The sequence below is a fragment of the Saccostrea cucullata genome, unplaced genomic scaffold (assembly GCF_032062105.1).
Source record: "Saccostrea cucullata isolate Sc308-1 unplaced genomic scaffold, CSIRO_AGI_Scuc_v1 ctg787, whole genome shotgun sequence".
Lineage (NCBI taxonomy): Eukaryota > Metazoa > Mollusca > Bivalvia > Ostreida > Ostreidae > Saccostrea > Saccostrea cuccullata.
The window spans coordinates 172,556-196,061 of NW_026933448.1; the positions used below are offsets into that span (position 1 = coordinate 172,556).

At 33.5% G+C, this 23,506-nt stretch overlaps 1 protein-coding gene across 1 annotated transcript; it reads right to left on the minus strand.

Annotated features, from left to right (window-relative positions):
* Positions 1–1,602: 1,602 nt before the first annotated feature.
* LOC134238348 (acetylcholine receptor subunit alpha-like) lies at positions 1,603–13,438 on the minus strand. The gene is made up of 5 exons (XM_062720475.1): positions 12,884–13,438; positions 5,863–5,907; positions 4,008–4,117; positions 2,704–3,712; positions 1,603–2,561 (listed from the first exon to the last, which is right to left on the minus strand). Exons 1-5 carry the CDS (start codon positions 13,067–13,069, stop codon positions 2,382–2,384), a joined length of 1,530 nt encoding a protein of 509 aa, XP_062576459.1. The 5' UTR covers positions 13,070–13,438; the 3' UTR covers positions 1,603–2,381.
* Between the last annotated feature and the right edge of the window lie 10,068 nt (positions 13,439–23,506).

Sequence of the window (23,506 nt, forward strand, 5' to 3'; positions counted from 1 at the left end):
CTTTGCCGGCGACTCAAATTCTTTAAGTTTCAATCCAGTATCTACTGATGATTATAATACATTAAAAATACGCAAAAAAAAATGTATTTTTAAAAAAATGGTACATGTTCATCTGCATCTTTTAATAAGGTTTGTTTAATTTGTTCGGTTTTAATGAGATATTAACCGAGTTAGAACACACGATGATTACCAGCTTTTTCCAGCGGTGAAGCTGTATAAACCCCGAATCGGTACAAGGAATACTGTATGGTTCTCTCGGCGTTTGTTTTCAGATCAGCAGCGATCAATTAGTGAGAAGATAGAGAAGATTGGTCGAGAATTTGCTTAAGCGAGTGTTCGCTGTTAATAACAGCGTGGATATCGTTAGCCCTGATTGCTTCCATGTTAAAATGTCTAATTCTGTTTGTTTTTAAATGAGCTTATTTTGACTGGCGTGATTTGTAAGTAAATCACTCAAAAACGTAAATTTTCCTCTCAGACAAGAGAGTGTTTTGTACATTTCTTTCATTCGTGTCATAAAAATGCATTTACTACAAATATGATGACGGGGTAGAAATATGGACACATTGCTTAATTCTCTATAAACGGTCTCATCTAAATATCTATGTAACTATGAGTAAAATCCAGAAGAAGAAATTTTAATTTTTTTCTCTTCCTTGTTAGGTTGTAATTAAGCAGCACACACACTCTCAGAAACACCCTCTCACGAATGTTGTCTGATATGAATCAGTATAAATCTACATTCTTTTGGTGCTGTTTTTAGATTCAGTAAATTTTGTTTGATAGACATTATTCATTTCTTACTTTCCAAAAATTAGATACAAAATATGCCTCGTATTCTGCAGGGGATTCAGATAGAAATTAATTTTAGCAGAGTGGGGAACTGGTTGTTTTTACTTAAAATTTTATGTTGGGTTTACTGTTTTATGTAGAACATAATTAAGGATAGCCTAAAATATTTTATACATATATACGGATATATCGGCATATTGTTACTCCACCAGTGAAAGAATTTATTTTTCTTTTAGAAAGAACATGTTATTTAATTTCTCTTCGGAGAATGTTATTCTCACTCTGACCTAAGAAAATAATGCCTTTAATCAGCATTTCGTATATATGAACGTAGAGCAAAAATGATATTGAAATAAATTGTTAAAAGAAAAAAAAACCTAGAACCATAATTGGCATAAATAGTAAAGTTCAATCTCTGAGCATTAAATTTTAATTTAGTATTATTGAAGTTCACAATTAATAGTCCATTAACGATTCTAAAAAATCAATGATTCTTAAATAACGAATAAGACCATGGAAGTATGCAAAGCTTTTTTAATTGAACGAGTTTTTTTTTTCTCGAGATCCAGAGATGACCTGGGGTGGAAGAGAACCACTGTGGAAATCTAATCTCCGGAATATGATCAAAGTCAGCTGGAGCGTCACCAGCTGCTGCATGTCTGTCTGCGGTAAACACAGGACAGCTGCCTCTATCTTATATCTCAAATGAGACTCAAATTTAGAATATCTTCAGAAAAAAGTAATGTCAATGTTCCATCCACCAATGTTCTATAGAAAAAATACTAAATCTCAAACATGACTTCTCTGTGATACGAATGGATGATTGACAAAAGACAAAATTATCTATATGACTACATTTTTTTATTCAAACTTAATGATAGATAGACATAGAAAATAAGTTAAGAAGGCTCTATATAACTGTTTGATGACGTACTACACAAAAAGATAAACCTTCCACTGAGGGACGAATTGTACATGCTTGCTTTTTTAAATCATCTTAATCCTTAAAACGCTTGAAAAAAGATTAAATGTGCACATCATGAAATTATACTTTTTACGTAATCAGAAAAAAGGTTAAAAATCCCTTCAAAATATTTATATCAACCAAATTTCGATATTTGAAATCCATATGTATAATAAGTGGTGCTTTAATGAAATATAAAGTAAATTGCGGTGTATTATTAGCCTCCTAATTAAATAAAATCTGTCGATTCGACATTTATTACCAAGTGATTTGTATAATCTTTAATAATATCACATTTTACAAAAAAATGCATTAATATACATTTTATCTTATTGGCACATATGTACTAATAATAGTAATATTACTAGTAATAAATACATTTAATTCTCTCTCTCTCTCTCTCTCTCTGTGATATGTGGTGTCCTTTTCAACGACAATTTAAAATTTATCGTTAAACATTATATCTTGAATACTGCTGCCGAAGTCCTTTTGGTTTTGATGGAGGAAGGTTCTTGAATTGAAAAAAAAAATTTGTAAAGGACCCGGTTGATGCATGAAGAAGTAAATTTTAAAATCGTTGTTAAACTTAGTTCTGAAACTTCCACAAAAGAGAATGACATCATAATCAGAATTCGGGTTTGATACAGCTGTCGTCAGAGGCTTGCGGGGTTAAAGTTCGCCTGTCGTCATATAGTGTGGGAGCCTGGAGAATAATTCCAAAAGTTCCAACTACACAGGCTATCGTAAATATCCACAGAAATAGTCTATCAAGCACCATGGCCACATACTTCCAGTCTTCTTTTATCTGCAATTAAAAGTGATCATTAAAAAGTCGTCATTTTTGCATTACTTAAAGCTTCTTAAATTAATTTAAATAGTATTCTACTCAGAAACCAAATATTAATGAAGTACACATACTAAATATGAGTACGAGATATGCCATTTACCGAGTTTTCTTTGTCATCTTTTTTCAAATGTTCAGCAATAAAACAAACACTGTCCACAGCGTCTTTAATCTCCCGGGGAACCGGTTTATATCGACGACGCACGCTCAGTTCCGTCTCCTTTGTTACACTAATTGGTTCGGCCTCGTCATTCAAATTGCTATTCTCGAATTTCCTCTGTTCCGCTCTGCGGCGTATCATGTGTTTATAGGATTCTGTCATTTCTACACCATTACAAGTCTTTATCACTCTTGTTGTACTATGTTCATTGTCTAGGTTTGGCCGTCGCATGATGAGAAGCCGCGGTAGAACGTTAAGAAACACTCTCCTGACCCAGGGCGCCATTGTATGAGTAGATGGCGACCGGAAGTGAACATTGAGCACTATCACAGTCACTAAGATGGATAAAGTCACAAGTATCATAGTAAAAAGTAAATATTTTCCTATTAATGGAACGACAATAGAGGTTGGGGGAATTATATCTGCAAGAAGCAGAAAAAACACAGTTAAAGAGAGTAAAATTGAAATACAAAGAGTGATTTTCTCGCCACTGTCACTTGGGAGATAAAAGACGAGGACTGTCAGAAATGATATAGACACACAGGGTATGATCAGATTGACGGTGTGGAAGAGGGTCTTCCTCCTCATAGTGATGTTGAATGTGATGTCTGGGAAGGGGGAGGGGCAGCAGATGTAGCGTTTATAATTTTTCTGGGCAGACCCCTCCAAGATGTCCCATTCAACACTAGGATAGAAATCCCGGAAGTCGATTCCTTTGTGAATGACTTCCGTAGATGAGCTGTCGGACACACAGAGATGAACGAGATCCACTTGGTTCCCGTCATAAGTCCACGACCCAAACTTCATGATGCACAGCTGAATATCAAAGGGGAAGAACTCCACGTCAATCATACAAGAGCTTTTGTAAATGGCGGGTGGTTCCCACACCACTTTGCCATCTGGATGGAGAATGGCTTTTGTCATAAGTGTTACCTCATAATTACCATCAGCGCTGAAAAACAACAAAGAGAAAATTATACATTGTCTCTTTCAATTTCTCTTTCTTTTCAAATAAACTTGTTCTGTAACATGTTTCCTGTTCATATAATCAGAGTTGAGCGAATGCAGCTAGATAAAGAAAATACAAGGTAATAGTACATGTATTCCTACATCTCTGACATTGTGCCTTTCACTCTAATATCTATCAGTTTAAGCTTTTTATAAGTTTTAGCCAATGATGGTTCCTCTCCATGGCTTTTGACTGCGTTTTCCCAGGTTTCATTCTTATAATCTCCAAACCTACTCACTTGTTGAAGAGTACAACATCCGGGTTCCAGATATCGTCTATAGGGACCTCTATCGTCTGAATTCCGCCATACTCAACTGGATTCCAGATCAGACCCTGGTCATACCACTCCTTCCGGTAAATAGAGGGGTCAATAGGTTAAAGGTTGAGTAACCTTACCTTTGTTATTTGTTAGTAAGCCAGCCACCACCTTGAGTTATTTGTGATCAAAGCGAAGAAACATGGAAGGCAATTGTCATTTATGGAGAAAGAAATGCTTCAAAAAAGTTTTCATTGTTAATTCATGCATGTAATGAATAACAATTGCTATTTAATGTCTAAATATTCTTAACGTTTTAAAATGCCTTCCATGTATCTTGTGAGCTAGGAATAGTTGTCCTTTCCACACCGTGCAGAAGCTTGCAGTTAGTTGACAAGGTTATATGGTGTCGGGGGAAATATAACGCCCATTCTCCTCATAATGTAATTTTGTTGACAGAAGTTCGAAAAATTGAAAATAAAAATTAAAATAATTAAATAAATGGAATAAGATTTTTACACCTTGCTGAAATTCTTGACTCTCTACTCACTTATTATATAATACAATATCCGGCAGCCAAATGTCTTTAGCAGGAACGTACAATCTATCCACACCACCGTATTCCCTTGGGTTCCAGGAAAGTTTGTAGTCATACCACTCCTAAGCAAGCAGCGAGGAATAAAGGTGACAGAGAATTAGTAATCAGGGTTACAGGAAAGTTTGGAATCACTACTCCCAAGCAAGCAGCGGGGACTAAAGGTGAGAGAGAATTAGTAACAGGGTTACAGGAAGGTATGGAATCGTACTACTTCCAAGCAAGTAGCGAAGAATAAAGGTGAGAAATGTAATAATTAGAAATCAAGTCTACAGGGGATGATGGCAGAGGTTAATGTGAGAGCGGAGGTGCTAATCAGGTCAAGCTACTCACTTAGATCACAATAACATACTAAAAATAATGTTTTGAATTAAGCCATCACTTATGTGTACATATTCAAGAAAGCTATCTTATGATAAAATTTATGTTAAAAAAAATCGAGGCTTTTTTCAGTTAAAATTTACAAATGTCGGAATTCATATTTCATAGTACGCTTTGATACACTTCTTGAAAGAAGTTAATTAGATACTGTGCATACAGATTATAAAGTATTGTGCTAACCACTACTTTACAAATTATAAATTTACTCAGTATGGCAACCACTTGATAGTAAAAAGCAACGTGAATCAAAGTGACATTGCTGGCAAGAGAATGAGGTATGTAAATGGAGAACAAAGTGTAGACATGCATGCAAGGCATGTGTGACAGCTCTGAGGAGGGGATATATAATTATAGAAGTGATTTGTATTATCTACACACTGTTAACTAAGTATATACTGCATACTACAAGGCTTCAACAGATGCCAAACAGAAAAGCCGTGAACACGGCGTCCCCGAACAACGACCCAGAACGACCGATTCCCCTTTATACAAAGTCAAGATATCAATTTAAATAGATTCCCCTTTATACAGAGTGGGATATCTCATTAATTTAAATAAATCTGATTAATTTCAAAGCTAAGAACACATTCATCCAAAGTAAAATATACATGAATTTCCAGTTCATTTTTATGTTTTTGTTTATAATTTAAGATAGTAATATCGCGGCATTAAATTATTTGCCTTTGATATTTTTTAAAAATAAAAGATGAAAAACAACGTATCATCCCGTTTGAACGCGTTCCTAGAGTGCCCGAGCTCTCAGACATTGTTATTAACTCTATCAAACACCTCCCTAATTAGATAAACCGTAATGAAATCTTCGTTTGAAGTTTTTTTTCTGAATTCCCCGCTGATCAATACCTGTCTCAGCCAAACATTGGTGGTCATGATCTGGTTCTTCTCGTCCTGTTAAAGACACAAAACAAACACATGTAGAAAAGACACAAAACAATCACATGTAGAAAAGACACGAAACAAACACATGTAGAAAAGACACAAAACAAACACATGTAGAAAAGACACAAAACAAACACATGTAGAAAAGACACAAAACAAACACATGTAGAAAAGACACAAAACAAACACATGTAGAAAAGACACAAAACAAACACATGTATAAAAGACACAAAACAAACACATGTATAAAAGACACAAAACAAACACATGTAGAAAAGACACAAAACAAACACATGTATAAAAGACACAAAACAAACACATGTAGAAAAGACACAAAACAAACACATGCAGAAAAGATTTAAAACAAACATATGTAGCAAAAATGACCATTTAAAACATCAGGCTGACACACAGATTTAGTGCGTACATTGAAAAATTTGTTTTTCCTTCGAAAAAATTTTCTCTGAATTAAAGGTTAAACATCAGTTAACATGTTTGATTTCTTGTCAATTTGTATGAAATTAATAGTTATTTAGAATGTTAATATCAAGTTTATGACGTCACGGCACTGCCACATGTAAGAAGCATTTCATGAAAAAAAAAAGTTTTTAATTTTTGTTTTGAAATAATAAGTAGCCTTATTTAAAAGAACCCCTAAATTATATATTCCATTGAAATGATTCATAAATTTATCGTATTGTAATTATTTTTTGAAATTTATAAGGTGGATGTAAATGCAAAACTTTCCTGCTAATTCCTACAACATATTCAATATTTTGTTGGTTCATTAATTGGTGTAATACATGTAGTTATTTGAAATCAATTCATTAGATAATTAAAATAGCGAGGAAAAAATTCAGAGGTTCATAGGACATTTAATATGGATGGTTCATGGCTTTTGTGTTTTTTTTAAAGCAATGTTTAATCCTATAGAGCTCGAAGATTAACCACAAATCTTGGTTCCAGTTCTTCAGCATTGATTTTCTGACGCTCTACAAAGACTCTGTGAGACCCTGCAGATAGTCTCCTCTTGAGGACATTGCGTGACGTTTTTAACTGAACTAAGAAATCATAGTCGTGTGTACTTTGCACTCAAGAATGTGTGAAGTAAATGAGCTGTTTTATCCCAAGCACTTGTTCCAAACTGTGTGGGTTCTTAACACGAAAAATAACAAAAAGATTCATTTTGATGATTAGAAATAGGATAGAGAGCAAACAACACGCGTTTTCTCGAGTAAAGATATATTATTTACAGGTGAAATACACTGATTGTGAACTTTGAATAATATAGTTTGATCATCTTGATATTCAACAAATGCAAAATCAGTTATGTCCTCATGAAACATTAAGAATAATAAAAATTTTCATGGTAACACGAGAGAAAGAGAGAAAGAGACAGGGAGTTTACAAAAGAAAACAATAGCCTGTGTCTTAGTCATCAGTTGTCATTTATTTTTATAGGTGTCTTGATTCCACTTAATTAATAGATCTTCTACATTTAAGGACAGATGATACAAACAAAACAATAAATTTCTGGACAGTGTTTACTAGCAAATGAGGAGAATATGTGCCGCGACCCTCCTTCCTGGTTGTTTTTAGTTGAGATGTTTTTTACGATGTAAACTTCAAGTTCAAGTTCATTTATTCACTCAAAACCATTTAAAATACATGGTACATGAGGACTTTTTTGAAAAATTTTAACATATATACATTGTCATTATTGATATAAAATTTGAAGAGAAAAAACATAAAATAAAAAGAAAAAACACATGATAATGAGATGCAGAAAAAAATTTGAACATATATTTTTTATAAACATACAGAGTTTTTAAAGTGACATATCATTGAAAATTAAGTTGTTATTTTTAAAATTTTTGATAAAAGTTTGTAAAAAATGGAATTCATCAGCAACATGTTTAGCATTATAAAGTGTAAGTCATTTTAAAACATTCCCAGCTCAACTGGTAGATTATTTGAAAATCGTATTTTTCTAAATTTTAATGGCAAAATATAAAAACTTTTCACACTCAAAATTTGTTTTAAAAATTTTATACAAAGTAAAAGAACTGTTAATATCAGAATCTATAAATTTTTTTTTAGATAAAACAATAAATTTCTAGTGTTTTAGCAAATGAAGAGAATGAAGTTGTATTCTATATATAAATGAACCCTTTTTTTTTTTTTATAACTTTACATGTCATTATTGTGAAAATTTAATTATAAAATAAAAAGCTATGCAGTTGAACTTATTTTTTATTATAAAGACATTGATTAAGTTGTTATTTTTAAAATTTTTGATAAAAGTTTGTATCATCTGTCCTTAATATGTAAGTCATTTTAAAACATTCAGTAATTAGCAAAATTGTAATAATATCTTATTTTTGATAAAACATGCATGAAGTTGTATATATGTTTTTTTTGTTTTTGTTTATGGGGCTATTTTCTTTTTATTTATAAATTCATTGTTCATCCTACTTCAGCAAAATTGTAATAATATCAATGTACATGCATGTAAATGTTTTTATTGGGTCTGCAAAATATATCCGAATAATGTATTCCTCCGCGACAGATCTTGGGATTTATTTGACAAGGGACAATTTATCACGCTGCCGGAAGAGTTGACGCGGGAATCAGCGGATATCAGAGACGATTTGATGAGGATAGACCGTAAACTATTGAATAAATCGTGCAGAATATGAATGATGAACTCATACAATGATATTAAATCAATCAAGTCAGATTGGTAAGACTTGTTCATCAGAGAAACCATTGTTGATAATTGTTGGTCCTTGGGTTATCTTCAGCGTATTTATTCGGTTTCTCTTTGTACACACAAAGGGATCACATTTTTATGTTTTTTGTCACTATTTTTCTCAATAAAAAATAGAATTGGGCTCAATTACGGATAAAAAAAAATGATTCCTTTTACTTAAGGGAGTATTACACTTTTAAGGTTCAAGAAAATTAAAGAAAGTTTGGCTTGAATACTGTTCCATTATTTCAATAATATATTTCACTACATACAAATATGACTCATTTGAAACCCCCCCCCTCTCTCTCTCTCTCTCTCTTGCTTCTATGTCATGTATTCTGGACCCTAGCTGGAGATTATTTGTAGCTCGCTGCTCTGAAAAAAAAATGGTATTGAACGTAACAAGACATTCCCCAAAAGCTGGGCCTAAAATGAAACCATTGAAAATATTGTCCATTTATATTTCATTTGCGGGTGGCAACACCATGTGGTCCAACGTTTTATGCATGACTTGAATATTCTGAGCACTGTTAAAATACAAGAATTATATATAAGGGACAATGATTAGTTTTTCTTGGATGGACGCTTGAAAGTTGAGAAACTGTACTCGTGTATGTGCGCAATTAATATGACCATTATACATGACACTGTACCTATCTAGCCGTTCATTTGAATACCAGCGATCTACGGATCAAGGTTCAAAATTTCTGGCCAAACTCAGCTCCTATTTTGTATTGTTTTATGGACTTTGATATTGAATACCGTTCGTTATCTCTATATCCATCTGTTAGTTTATGTGCCGCGACCCTCCGTCCTGGTTGTTTTTAGTTGAGATGTTTTTTACGATGTAAACTTCAAGTTCAAGTTCATTTATTCACTCAAAACCATTTAAAATACATGGTACATGAGGACAATGAAAAATATTTACAGCATATATACATTCAGGTCAGAGGTATAAGTGTATGATATACATAATAAGACAATGAAATGGGGGAAAAAGAAAAAAAATGAAGAGAAAAAAATGAAAAAAAGGGAGGAAAAAACACATGATAATGAGATAAGTGAGAAAAAAAATTATGGAGGACAGACTAAATCATATATTTTTAATATAAACATACAGAGTTTTTTAAGTGACATATCATCTTGTTTTGTTATCAGTTGAGAAAATTTAAGAATATTCGGTCTAGTAAAATAGTATTCATTAATATGCTTTTTCCTGATGTTTGACAGTGCAGTACATTCAAGTAAAAAATGGAATTCATCAGCAACATGTTTAGCATTATAAAGTGTACATAATCTTTCACTTAATGGTATAGATGCCCATCTTCCCAGCTCAACTGGTAGATGGTGATTAGCAGTACGAAATTTGACACGTATTTTTCTAAATTTTAATGGCAAAATACTTAAATACTTTTCACACTCAAAATTTGTTTTAAAAATTTTATACAAAGTATCTTTAGAAGAACTGTTAATATCAGAATGCTAATTTTGTATAAATTGGTCTTGTAATCTTTGTTCAGACTCCTAGACTTACAGTGTATACAAACAGTTTGCTGCATAAGTAGTATAATAGTATTTGTAAGGAACAATGATTAGAATTAATTACGGAGCGTATACGGAGGAATTAGTCAATGAACTGCACGCTTGTTTGTACGCAATAAATATGCACCAATTTCAATTGATGCCAATTCTCTGGCCACCCATCTTAATACCAGCGATCTAAGAGCCAGAATTCAAAATAAGGGGGGAAAACCAACAGAAAAAACCCACAGGAATAATATAAGTTCTGTTTGTTAAGGTGCCCCCCCCCCCAAAAAAAAACCCATTGCCATCCTGCCATTCCTGGTGTTTTTAGTTGAGGGTGGGAGTTTAATGATAAAATCTTCAGACTTCTGTGGTACAAGTCATGCATAAAGTGTTAGACCGCATTGTCTTGCCACCCACAAATGCAACATAAAGAGCCAAATTTTGCTATGGTGTCAGTTTCAAGCCCAGGTTTTGTTGCCTGTTTTGTCGTGTTCTATAGTTCTATGGTTACTATTCCAATTTTTATTTCAGACCAGGGAGCTACAGATCTGCAGCTTCAGACAAGAATGAAACAAGAATATCAGCAATCTCGTTTGCAGTCATCATTTCATATGTACTATGGATAATACAATGTCCTTGTCAGCAAATACAATTTATCATTGAGTCAAATGCTGACTGACGTTTTTCATACTTATTGTTAGTCCATTATTTATACACTGAATTGACAACGGATTTTTCTTATTTCCCGATCATGACAAGGAGCACAGGGCCGGTGTGACAAGTAGGCAGGAGATGCTCACTTTTCCATGGTACCTGATCCCACCGCTGGTGTTTTAGAAGTCCGTGTCTGCTCTGCTCCTATTTTGTATTGTTTTATGGACTTTTGATCTTGAATACTGTTCGTTATCTCCATACATGTACGTTTCATGAAAAAGAGAGGGTTCAAAGGATTTATACGTGTTCTTTGTAGTTTTATTATATGGATAATGAATATGTGAAACTTTATATACAGTGCAGAACAATGTACACGAGGATAACAATAAATTAGGTTTCTTATTGTATATATACATATATCTTCTTATTTTTCATTTTCTTAATGTGCAACTTGATCCGTAGATCGGCTAGGTAAGTACAGAGTCATCTATAATGTTATACTAATTGCGCACACACAAGCGTACAAATGTACAGTTCCTCAACTTCCAAGGGTCCATCCAAGAAAAACAATCGTTGTTTCTTGTATATCATTGTACTACTTTCATAGTGCTCAAAATATTCAAGTCATGCATAAAGCGTTGGGCCGCATTGTCATGTCACCCACAAAATGGCACAAATACAATATAATTTTAGGCAATCTTTTCGATGGTATAAATTTCAGACCCAGGTTATGGGAAATGTTTGTTATGTTCTTTAGCTCTCTGGTTTCCATTCCATTTTTTAGAACAACGATCTACGGATCTTCAGCTAGTTTCCAGAATGCATGACATTGATATAAATGAGAGAGAGAGAAGGCTCAAAAGATTTGTATATTTGTATTTTTGTTATGTGGTGAAATATATTTAAAAGATAATGAACAGTATTCAAGCTCAAAGGTCCATCAAACAATGCAAAATTGCAGTAGTGCAAACACGGACCTCAAAAACATCAGGTGGTCTCAAGTGCCGTAAAGAAATGTGATTATAAGAAAATAGACACTTAGTGCAAATATAATATACATGTAGAAAAAGTAATTAAGATTTTTGTTTAGTGTGATTAAAAAGGAGGTAACTTTAATTCTATGATTTCAAAAAAATGTGTCCTAAAACATTTCCTGCATGTAAAATTAAGACCCTCTCCTTCATTTTGGGAATGAATGAGTTTAGAATGCTTTGGGGTTTGGCGTACAATTGAAAGCATAGACATCAATACAGACATTTTCACAACTGTAACCCGCTTAACTCGTTCTATATCAATATACAAACAATAAGTTTCAAATTTTTAAACTCGTCAATGGATTTCAAAAGTTTTAAACACACATTTCTTTTTATATTTTTAAAGGGAATAATTGGAATAACTGGGCCGACTTTGTGTCGGTTCTCCATTAATAATCAATAATACTACCAAATACCAATTACAATTGTGTATTTGAATGAGGCTTTTTGAATATTCATATAAGTGCTGGAATTGTGGAGACATTCTCCTCCAAATCAACAAAGCTGGCTCGGGAGAAACAAAGGGGACCCCATCTATCCCCTGTTCTACTTCCCAACTAGTGACCAAGGCAATGGGATAAGTATATTGAAGTACTAGGATATCTGCATGAGTTCTTTTTGTTTTTTCATTGATTTCAGCGTAGTTTCTCTTCAATTAACAAACCAGCAGTAATGTAAAGAATTATCAAACGTTTCATGAGGGGGCAGACTACAAAAGAAATCCATAGTCCAATGTCCAGAATTGATTAATATTGCATAAATAATTGTTTGGCATTTTTCTCGACAAATTTCAAAAAGACCGTTTGAAATCTGCAACTTTGGTTTAATATTAAAAACGATAGATTGACATTGGGGAGGCTAAATGGTATACTTAAATTTATTGACCGGTATACAAAAACTTTAATGATGTCTTTGAAAGCATAAACCCAACAGTTTCCGATGTTACACATTAGACAATACGGGACATCGATGTAGAGTTAAGTAGATAAGAGTGGCTGCTATAACAAAGAATACTCACTATGTCAATCAGCTGGGACAGGCGAATCCCCATCTTGACGATTAGTTTGTCCGAACTATTGCTCACAGGGCGAATTAGTTTGTTATAGGAGCGTTTTAACAAGTCGTAGTACAGACGCTTAGCGTCTTCATTTCCAGTTACAAAGAGAATCAAACAACATAATATCCAACAACAAATTTTCGTCATTTCTCAGGAACTTTAAAGTACAAACTCGTACACATCCGAAGGAGCAACAATTTCTCTCTCTCTGCTCTAGCCAGATGTTACGAGGGGAAAATAATTCTTTCGCAGTCATTAATTGATTTTTCTCATTTTGTTGAATATAGCGGTCATATCTATGTGAACTGGGTCTTATTTTGTCAAATTAGACGTAGATTAATGTTTACTTATGAGATCGGAGTGGGGCATTGTAAATCACTGAAGATCAGTCATATTGTTAGAGTGACACGCGCGCCACCTACCGGCTGTTTTTGAGTATCAGAAGAGAACACGGTATGTATCAGAGAACTACAAACTGCTCCTCCGTAATTGATTTGGCAGATATATGTGTTCTGAACGGAACTCTAACAAATTCTACAGGAACTGTTTCCGGAGAAGCACATGTGCTACTGGTGTATAACATTACATAACAATAAAGTTAACCCCGCCAGCTAAAGAATTTTAACGGATTTAAGAGCAGTAATTTATTGAATGTGTATCTTCTGTAACGATAATAAATACGAAAAATGAAGACAAGCTTACGTGAAGTCTGCCAGAAACATATTTAAGGCTATTCTTCAAAATATTCATATTTCATTCTATTTTTGCGTCTGTTTTCAAATTCTCTGAAAATGTAAAAAAAAAGATTGTAAAGCTACATGAGAACGAATTTCGTGATAATACAGACAGATCAAATGATAATAATAAAAGAAATCATACATTAAAGGATTGCAAATAAACGAAAACAAGCATCTCGTACATGTATAATCATATAAGTCGGAAACTTCGAAAATAAAATTATCAAAACAACTTATACTGTGTTCGACTTCTAATATTAGCATTCTGTACGAATATTAATATAAAAGAATAATTTGTATTTTCTACCTCCTATATAATTACGATTTCTTTGTAAAAAAAAAAATAGATTTTCAATTATTCATAAAAATAAAAGAAAATCTGTAATTGACATTCTATCACTTACAAAACAAATCTTAATCTTACAAAATATGCATGTTCTTTACATTTAAATTCCAGTAAGAGTTTCAAGTTTAATGCTTTTTTTACAACAAATAATTTTCACTTTTTGTTTATTCAGAAATCTATAAAATAAAACTTATTTCACGACAATTGCTCTGTTTTGTTGGATTTTTCTAAGTGTGTATTAGCACAAGTATTTTTTTTTTAATTTCCTTCAGTCTTATTTTAATAAAATCTATTTCCGATTGAAAATCCACTTACATAATTTTGCCATATGCATGTCGCAAATAGAAAAATAAAGACTAAATGAAATATATGGAGAACAGTATTCAAGCTCAAAAGTTCATAAAACAATCTAAAATAGGAGCAGAGCAAACACAGACCGACGAAACGTCAGAGGTGGGATCAGGTCCCATGGGGGGGGGGGGGGAGGATTGAGCATCCCCTGCAGATCGGTCACACCCGCCGTGTGCTATTTGTCATAATCATGAAACAACTGAAAAATCCGTCCTCAATTCAGTGTGTAAATACCGGACCAACAATTAGTATGGAAAAGTCAGTCGATATTGATTTGAGTAAAGTATATATTATATACTCTGCATTTAAATTGAAAAATTTTCCTCCACAGAATAAAATGGTACATTTATTCAGAGATATTCAAGATCGCAACACACAAATAAATAAACAACTAATTTAAACAAATGTCCCATTATTGCTTTAGTTTTGAAAATATTATAAACACTTTTTTATCAGCCCAACTTTGATTATGATTATTTTCAAAAGTCCTTTGTTAAACCTTCTGATCAATTTTTATTCATAGGACCGTTGATATATTTATGAAAATTGATAACATCTAAATATCAGAAAAATTATGCTTTCTTCTTTTGATGCAACAGCGACAATTTATAGTGTTTGAGTTTAAAGACTTTACTTCTAGGGTTGATATGCATTAACATAAACAAGAGGCCCAGGGGCCACAGCGCTCACCTGAGCACATTGGCTTGGAAAAAGCACATATCAGATCAGAAATGAAAGTTTACGGGGGGCTTGAATTTTAACCCCCCAGGGGTTCATGATTTGAACAAACTAGAATCTACACTACCTGAAGATGATTCCATATTAATATCACTAATCATAGCTTTGAAGTACTTGAAAAGATGATTTTAAAAGGTTTCCCTATATAAAACTTTGGGTCGGCCATTTTGGCCCTACCCTAGCCCCGGGGGTCATGATTTGAACAAACTTGAATCTACACTACCTGAGGATGATTCCACATGAGTTTCATCTTTCCTGGCCCAGTGGTTCTTGAGAAGAAGATTTTTAAAGATTTTTCCTATATATTCCTATGTAAAACTTGGGTTGGCCAATTTGGCCCCACCCTAGCCCCTGGGGTCATGATTTGAACAAACTTGAATCTACACTACCTGAGGATGATTCCACATGAGTTTCATCTTTCCTGGCCCAGTGGTTCTTGAGAAAAGATTTTTAAAGATTTTTCCTATATATTCCTATGTAAAACTTGGGTCGGCCATTTTGGCCCCACCCTAGCCTCGGGGGTCATGATTTGAACAAACTTGAATCTACACTACCTAAGGATGATTCCACATGAGTTTCATCTTTCCTGGCCCAGTGGTTCTTGAGAAGAAGATTTTTAAAGATTTTTCCTATATATTTCTATGTAAAACTTGGGTCGGCCATTTTGGCCCCACCCTAGCCCCGGGGGTCATGATTTGAACAAACTTGAATCTACACTACCTGAGGATGATTCCACATGAGTTTCATCTTTCCTGGCCCAGTGGTTCTTGAGAAGAAGATTTTTAAAGATTTTTCCTGTATATTTCTATGTAAAACTTGGGTCGGCTATTTTGGCCCCACCCTAGCCCCGGGGGTCATGATTTGAACAAACTTGAATCTACACTACCTGAAGATGATTCCACATGAGTTTCATCTTTCCTGGCCCAGTGGTTCTTGAGAAGAAGATTTTTAAAGATTTTTCCTGTATATTTCTATGTAAAACTTGGGTCGGCCATTTTGGCCCCACCCTAGCCCCGGGGGTCATGATTTGAACAAACTTGAATCTACACTACCTGAGGATGATTCCACATGAGTTTCATCTTTCCTGGCCCAGTGGTTCTTGAGAAGAAGATTTTTAAAGATTTTTCCTATATATTTCTATGTAAAACTTGGGTCGGCCATTTTGGCCCCACCCTAGCCCCGGGGGTCATGATTTGAACAAACTTGAATCTACACTACCTGAGGATGATTCCACATGAGTTTCATCTTTCCTGGCCCAGTGGTTCTTGAGAAAAGATTTTTAAAGATTTTTCCTATATATTTCTATGTAAAACTTTCGGCCATTTTGGCCCCACCCTAGCCCCGGGGGTCATGATTTGAACAAACTTGAATCTACACTACCTGAGGATGATTCCACATGAGTTTCATCTTTCCTGGCCCAGTGGTTCTTGAGAAGAAGATTTTTTAAAAATGCCATTAATTTTTGTCTAATTCATAATTATCTCCCCTTGGAAAAGGGTGTGGCCCTTCATTTGAACAAACTTGAATCCCCTTTACCCAAGGATGCTTTGTGGCAAGTTTGGTTGAATTTGGCCCAGCGGTTCTTGAGAAGAAGTCGAAAATGTGAAAAGTTTACGGACAGACAGACGGACAGACAGACAGACAGACGGACAGACGGACGCCGGACAAAATGTGATCAGAAAAGCTCACTTGAGCCTTCGGCTCAGGTGAGCTAAAAAACGGATGTGACAAAAATATATATTTTTGAATTTCTACAAAAGATGGATCTCAGCTAATCAGAAGATGAAAAATTATTTCATCATAAAATAAAATTGATTAAAATGAGAAGAAAAAAGAGAGGGAAAAAAAGAAAGATTGTGTATTTTGATTTGCTGATAGATCTCGTTTGTACCGAGTATTTTGATTCACTTAAGTTGTGCTTGTTTCTCTTTAGTCAGCTGATTGATGATCAATCGTATCACAACACGTTAATGCCAGTCTTTTAGTCAGACATATGCTGAATGCCACGAGTATGAGATTCTGTCAAAACATGTCTTCGTGATCAGATCGTCAGTTCCGCGCCCAATTCCTGGAGGAATGATAACAAATTTGTTTGGACAATGCAATCAGGCGAAGAAAAGGTCGATTGGCTTCTATTGTTACACGAGGCTCCCAGGGAATACGCCGTACCAGTGACGTTTAATTGGGTGCTATACCGTCTTCCATTCAGTCAACGAAAAAGCCGGTTCTTTGGAGGCTTCATAAAACATAAAATAGGTTTCTTTATCTCATATATATAACAGGGACGTAGAATTATTTTTGAAAGGGGGAGGGGGGCAACCAGAAAAAAAGGAAAATTGTTTAAACACGATAAAATTTCAGGTGTTTTTCCCACTTTTGTTTTCGAAAATCGATCAATTAATTTACAACCTTTGGAGTTTCTTGTCAACTCGTTTTATCACAAAATTAAATGTTAAGATAAGGTTATAAAGTGCTCAGTATTAATACAGAATTACTTTGTATAATTTTTATATAAAATATCGTGTTCAACTCTGAAATTTCGGATTTACAAAATACCTGTCAAACACCTGTTTTCTGCTGATATCGAATTTCTTCAAATCCAGTTCTCGTTTGTTTGTTTTCATTATTGTTGATTTCCCTCTCCGATAGCTCTCGAGGTTGCAAGACTAAATCTATCTCTTGGACCAGGCTGTATTATTACTAGATACTGAATCTGATAAAGATTCTGGGAATCAGCACCTTCAATCTCTCTCTCTCTCTCTCTCTCTCTCTCTCTCCTTAACATTGTTGTCAACATCTTTTCATTTTAGATCTACCGGTAACTTACGTAAAAGTTTGCTTGAGTTACTGATGAACAATATTTATTAGGTTTTAAAAAACTGAAACTTCAAACAAACAGTTTGAAACTGTTTGAAATCCTATGGGTACCAATTTATTTCCATTCATATTTCGACAAAATATATCTACGCGAGCTTGAAATTTGAGAAATCACAGAGTCTGACTCTGAATTTGTATCAGACATAAATATTTTACTAGAAAAAAAGACGTTAATGGTTACCTTACAACAGATCTTTATGACAGATTTTCAATTAACATCTTCCTTTACTTATATAGCAATAAACCCTTATCAAAATTGTATTGCGTTTATATCTCTTAGTTGCTTTGATACGCAAGAGCATGCTCCACGTAACTTGCACAATTTTTAAAACATGGAAAAAAAAGTTTATAATACAGAATACAGACAGTCCTGATCGAAGTCATCATTTCGTAAGTTCTATGGTCGGTACAATGTTCTTGTCAGCAAATACAATTTATCATTGAATCAAATGCTGACTGATGTCCTTCATTCTGATTTATTGACACATATAGGTGTTGACATATTGTTTACACAATTAGTTGTCGAGGTATATTCACGTTATTTCCCGATTATGACAAGGCTCACACTGCTAGGGATGTTCTTTCCCTCCATGGCACCTGATTTGACCTTTGGGTTTTAGAGGTCTGTGTTTGCTCTGCTTCTGTTTTGTAATATTTGAATGGACGTTTGAGCTTAATATTGTTCTCCATATATTTCGATATATTTATCCACATTTTCGTATGAGCGAAAGAATTCTTTCTCATTCTTTTCATTTTCATTTCTTCATAGCAGTAAAATGTGTTACGGAAATTGGTTAAAATAACGTTTTGACATCTAACTAGGAAGAATTGAAGAGTGACTTTTCCCTAACAATTGTACCGAGAGATGCCACCACCTCGTAGCTCAATCGTTTCCTTGTAGTTATGCATTTAACAGGGTTCCTTATCACAACTATCAAGATGGTATGGAAACCTTTATATTCAGCAATTGTAGTATATAATACTGAATAAATCAGAAGCAAATTATATGAAAATTACAGACATTTTTAAAAGTTTTCAAAATTGAATATTGAGGTGAGAAAATTAACGAGTTCACTTTTATTAAATGAACAATAATCTATGAACCCTGCATGGAGTTTAATTTACTAATATTTTTGGTAACGGTTGTATAAAGTCGAGAAAAGTAATTATAGGTTTTAATGTTACTGACTTTAGTAGTTCCTTGAAATTTTCAAGTACCCACATTTGATTTACACCACTTCTACAATATATTGCTGCACAGTTCTTCAGAATTTTCTTTTCTTCACTGCTATTAATATCTTGGTGAGGGAAATAAAGAAGACTGACAGAACATTTAAAGAACCCTCTCCGATCTTCTAATGAAGTTTATGGATCTAGTATTGATATGATAGTTAAAAATAATGATGATTAATGAGAATAAAAACTGACATAATTATGATTTTGAAGAGTTTCCACCTTACAAAAGGAGCCAAGGATATACGTTCAATTACTACTTGCAGAATTAAATATCGCCTCTCTAAAATACAATTTAAAAAATAAACCTTACAATCAAAGACAATGTTGTTATCTGTTTTGTCAAATTGGACCATGATCATGTTGTCTATTTTAATTCTTTTTTCACTTCGGATATACTGAATTCAGAATGAAAGAAGAAAAGAGGATTTTTATATTGCATATTATATACTTTAAATTACTAATTAATTAAGTCCAACCTAAAACTGGAATTTTGTCTATAGTAACGAAACAAATACAATTCGAAGAGAGCTGTATTTATGCAAATTATACTTATAGTTCCTTTTCTAGGGAAGAAATTCCCTTAATTAAATTAAATCATTTGTCAGTTTTGAATACCTTAAGATCCCAAAGAGCCAAAATGATTATGAACTACCATATTTATATTGGATTCCGAACTTCATAAAAATCCTTACAAACAAAGTTAAATAGCGGGTTCCAGTAAATCTTCAACCGAGCCTGTTTCCTTGCTATTTACTAAGATATTAACAGTAGTGAAAGTGAAACCTAAAGAGTACTGTGCAACAATATATATTTAAAAAGTGGTGTAAATCAGATATGGATGTTTGAAAATTCCAAGGAACTTTTGGAGAATTTGAAATCACAAGATGTTACAAAAATCTACAGCTTAAAACTTTTCAAATTTATACACAAAAATTTCCCTCGCTATATTAATGTTGAGCCTTTTTGATTTTATCTACAGTTGCTTTTTCAATAAAATTGGAACTCGTAAATTAACTTACTGTGTCATTTGCAAAATTATTTTGTTAAAACAATCTGATTGTACCCTCAAGTACTCAGGAACTGACATCAAAAAGGTGCTTGAGTTCGATTGACAATATCTATGTAGTTTTTGGAGACCAGGTCTTCCATTAATCTATTTAAATTACCATGGGTACCAATTGCGCCCCGTTATCAGCAGACCTAATTTTGTATTCATATGAAGCAGAATTTGTCAAAATCTTGTACGTGAAAAGAAGAAAAAACTTGCTGTGGCCTTCAAGTCTAGATTTATATATATCGACGACGTATTGTCAATTATTAATGGTAACTTCCATTCTTATATCGATACGATATATCCGGGAATATCCCAGTGAGCAGATACCATAGCGTCCGACACATCTGTTTCATATTTGGATATTTTACTTAAAAAGGATGTTAATGGTAATCTAACAAACAAGCTATATGATAAAAGTGATGACTTATGTAGCAATATACATGTACCTTCATCACTTGCATACACAGTTTATATATCTCAGTTGATTCGATACAGAAGAGCATGCTCTACGTATGAACAATTTCTATAATGTAGTAAATTATTGAGAAACAGTTTGGTGATACAAGAATATCAGCATAAAGCCATAACCTTCATACAATGACCTTGTGAGCAAATATACAATTTATCATTGAGTCAAATGCTGAATGATGATTTTCAAACTAATCGTTGGTCCATTTCTTAAACACTGTATTGCAGACCTGCCTACGCGTAAGCTTTTTACCACAAAATTGCTATTACGCCACTTATATTAATTTTACTCTTTGATATTTTTGGTTAAAATTTCTTTCAAAGTTAAAGTAGACATGCAGAAATTATATGAAAGATAAACAGTTTGATGTAGTTACATGTAAACTGATATGGTGAAGATTCAGAAGAAGATGAGAAGGCACTACTTACCTAACTATTAAACGATATTGCAAAACACACAGCCATTTCTATTTTCAATTAAGTTTATTTTAACATTTCTTAGAAGAAGATAGAGAAAAAGGAGTGTTAAAAAAGATAAAAAAAACAATGTTTAAATGTACGATTTGTTTTAACATTCAAACGCAAGCCTCCAATTAAGTTGATCTGATACAAATTGACCAAATGCTTCATAAAAGATGTACGGTTGAATTGAGTTTAATATAGGATACTTGTATTTTACTACACTTTTTAAAAAAATTGTGAAAAGTTTATGCCAGCTTTGTTTAGTATTGTACAATTTTGGCTGTTTTGAAAGAAATTAAAGATTTTAAGACATAAAATAGAAAAACATGATTGATTACGCATTTACCTCTGAAATTCCACCAAAAAATGTACCGAAATTACACCCTTGCAATGAAAAGGGTAGGCAGGTCTGGTATTGACGACGGATTTTTTCGTTATTTTCCGACCATGTCAAGGAACACAGGTCGGGTGTGACCGGTCGGCAGGGAATGCTCACTCCTCTATGGCACCTGATCCCACCTCTGATGTTTTGGAGGTCCTTGTTAGATCTGCTTCTTATTGTACTGTTTTATGGACTTCTGATGTTGAATGTTCACGTGTTATTTATGCTCTCTCCTCTCTGTTTTTTTAGAGGTCTGTGTTTGCTCCGTTCCTGTGGCCCACTATTATGTATTTTTAAAATGGCTTTTGAGCTTGAAAGCTGTTGGTAATATTATCATTTCAACAACAAAGTTTGATTTCTTCAAGACTTTAAAAAAAATATTTTATGAAACACATGAAGATAACGAACATTATTCAAAATCAAAAGTCCATAAAACAATACAAAATAGGAGAAGAGCAAACACGGACCTCCAAAACATCAGAGATGGGATCAGGTGCCATGGTGGAGTGAGCATGCCTTGCCGACCGGTCACACCCGCCGTTTGCTCCTTGTCATGATCGGGAAATAACAAAAAAATCCGTCGTCAATTCAAAGTATAAATAATGGACTAATAATTAGTATGAAAAACGTCAGTCAGAATTTGACTCAATGATAAATTGTATTTACTGACAAAGTCATTGTATCGATCATAGAACTTACGAAATGATGAACTTAAACGACATCTGAAATTCTTGTTTCATCAACTTGTTTGTCAATAATTTATCTCGTTTTAAAAATTGTTCATATGTAGAGCATGCTCTTGTGTATCGAATCAACTGAGATATATAAACTCCTTATGCAGGTGATGAAGATATAATGCTGCATAAGTAAGGGAAGTTGACGATAAAAAAGTTAAAATCATCACGTTTATCATATAGAGCTTGGTTGTAAGATGACCATTAACGTCTTTTTCAAGTAAAATATCCAGATATGAAACAGATGCGTCAGACTCTGTGGTATCTTTTATCTCAAGCTCACTAGGATACATCGTTTCGACATAAGAATGGAAATTACCATTGTTAATTGATAGTACATATATATGTATATCACAATGTCGAGTTAAAGGCCACAACAAGTGTTTTCTTCTTTTCTCACATAAGATTTTGTACAAATTCTGCTTCATATGAATACAAAATTAGGTCTGCTAATAACGGGGCGCAATTAGTACCCAAATAATTCCAATATAGATTAATTGTTGGAAGACCTGGTCTCCAAAAACGATATAGATATTGTCACTCAGAAATTCAAGCATCTTTTTGATGTCAACTTCAAATGACTATATTTTTTGTGTGTATCAATCAGAATGGCTTGCGTGATTTTTCATAAAAATTTTGCAAATTATCACGCAAGTCAATCAATTGATCATCGTCCTGAAATAAAAAAAAATCAGACATTTACTTCTTATATTAACATGCTCTTGACTCCGCAAATCCACTATATAAAAGTTAAGCTGTGTCTTTTTGTCGCCCTCACGTGATTTTTTTTCGACAAAACACATTACCTTTTCATTGCAAGGGTGTAATTTCGGTACATTTTTTGGTGGAATTTCAGAGGTAAATGCGTAATCAATCATGTTTTTCTATTTTATGTCTTACTATAATTACTATAATACTTTAATTTCTTTCAAAACAGCCGAAATTGTACAATACTAAACAAAGCTGGCATAAACTTTTCACAATTTTTTAAAAAAGTGTAGTAAAATACAAGTATCCTATATCAAACTCAATTCAACCGTACATTTTTTATGAAGCATTTGGTCAATTTGTATCAGATCAACTTAATTGGAGGCTTGCGTTTGAATGTTAAAACAAATCGTACATTTAAACATTGTTTTTTTTTTTTATCTTTTTAAACACTCCTTTTTCTCTATCTTCTTCTAAGAAATGTTAAAATA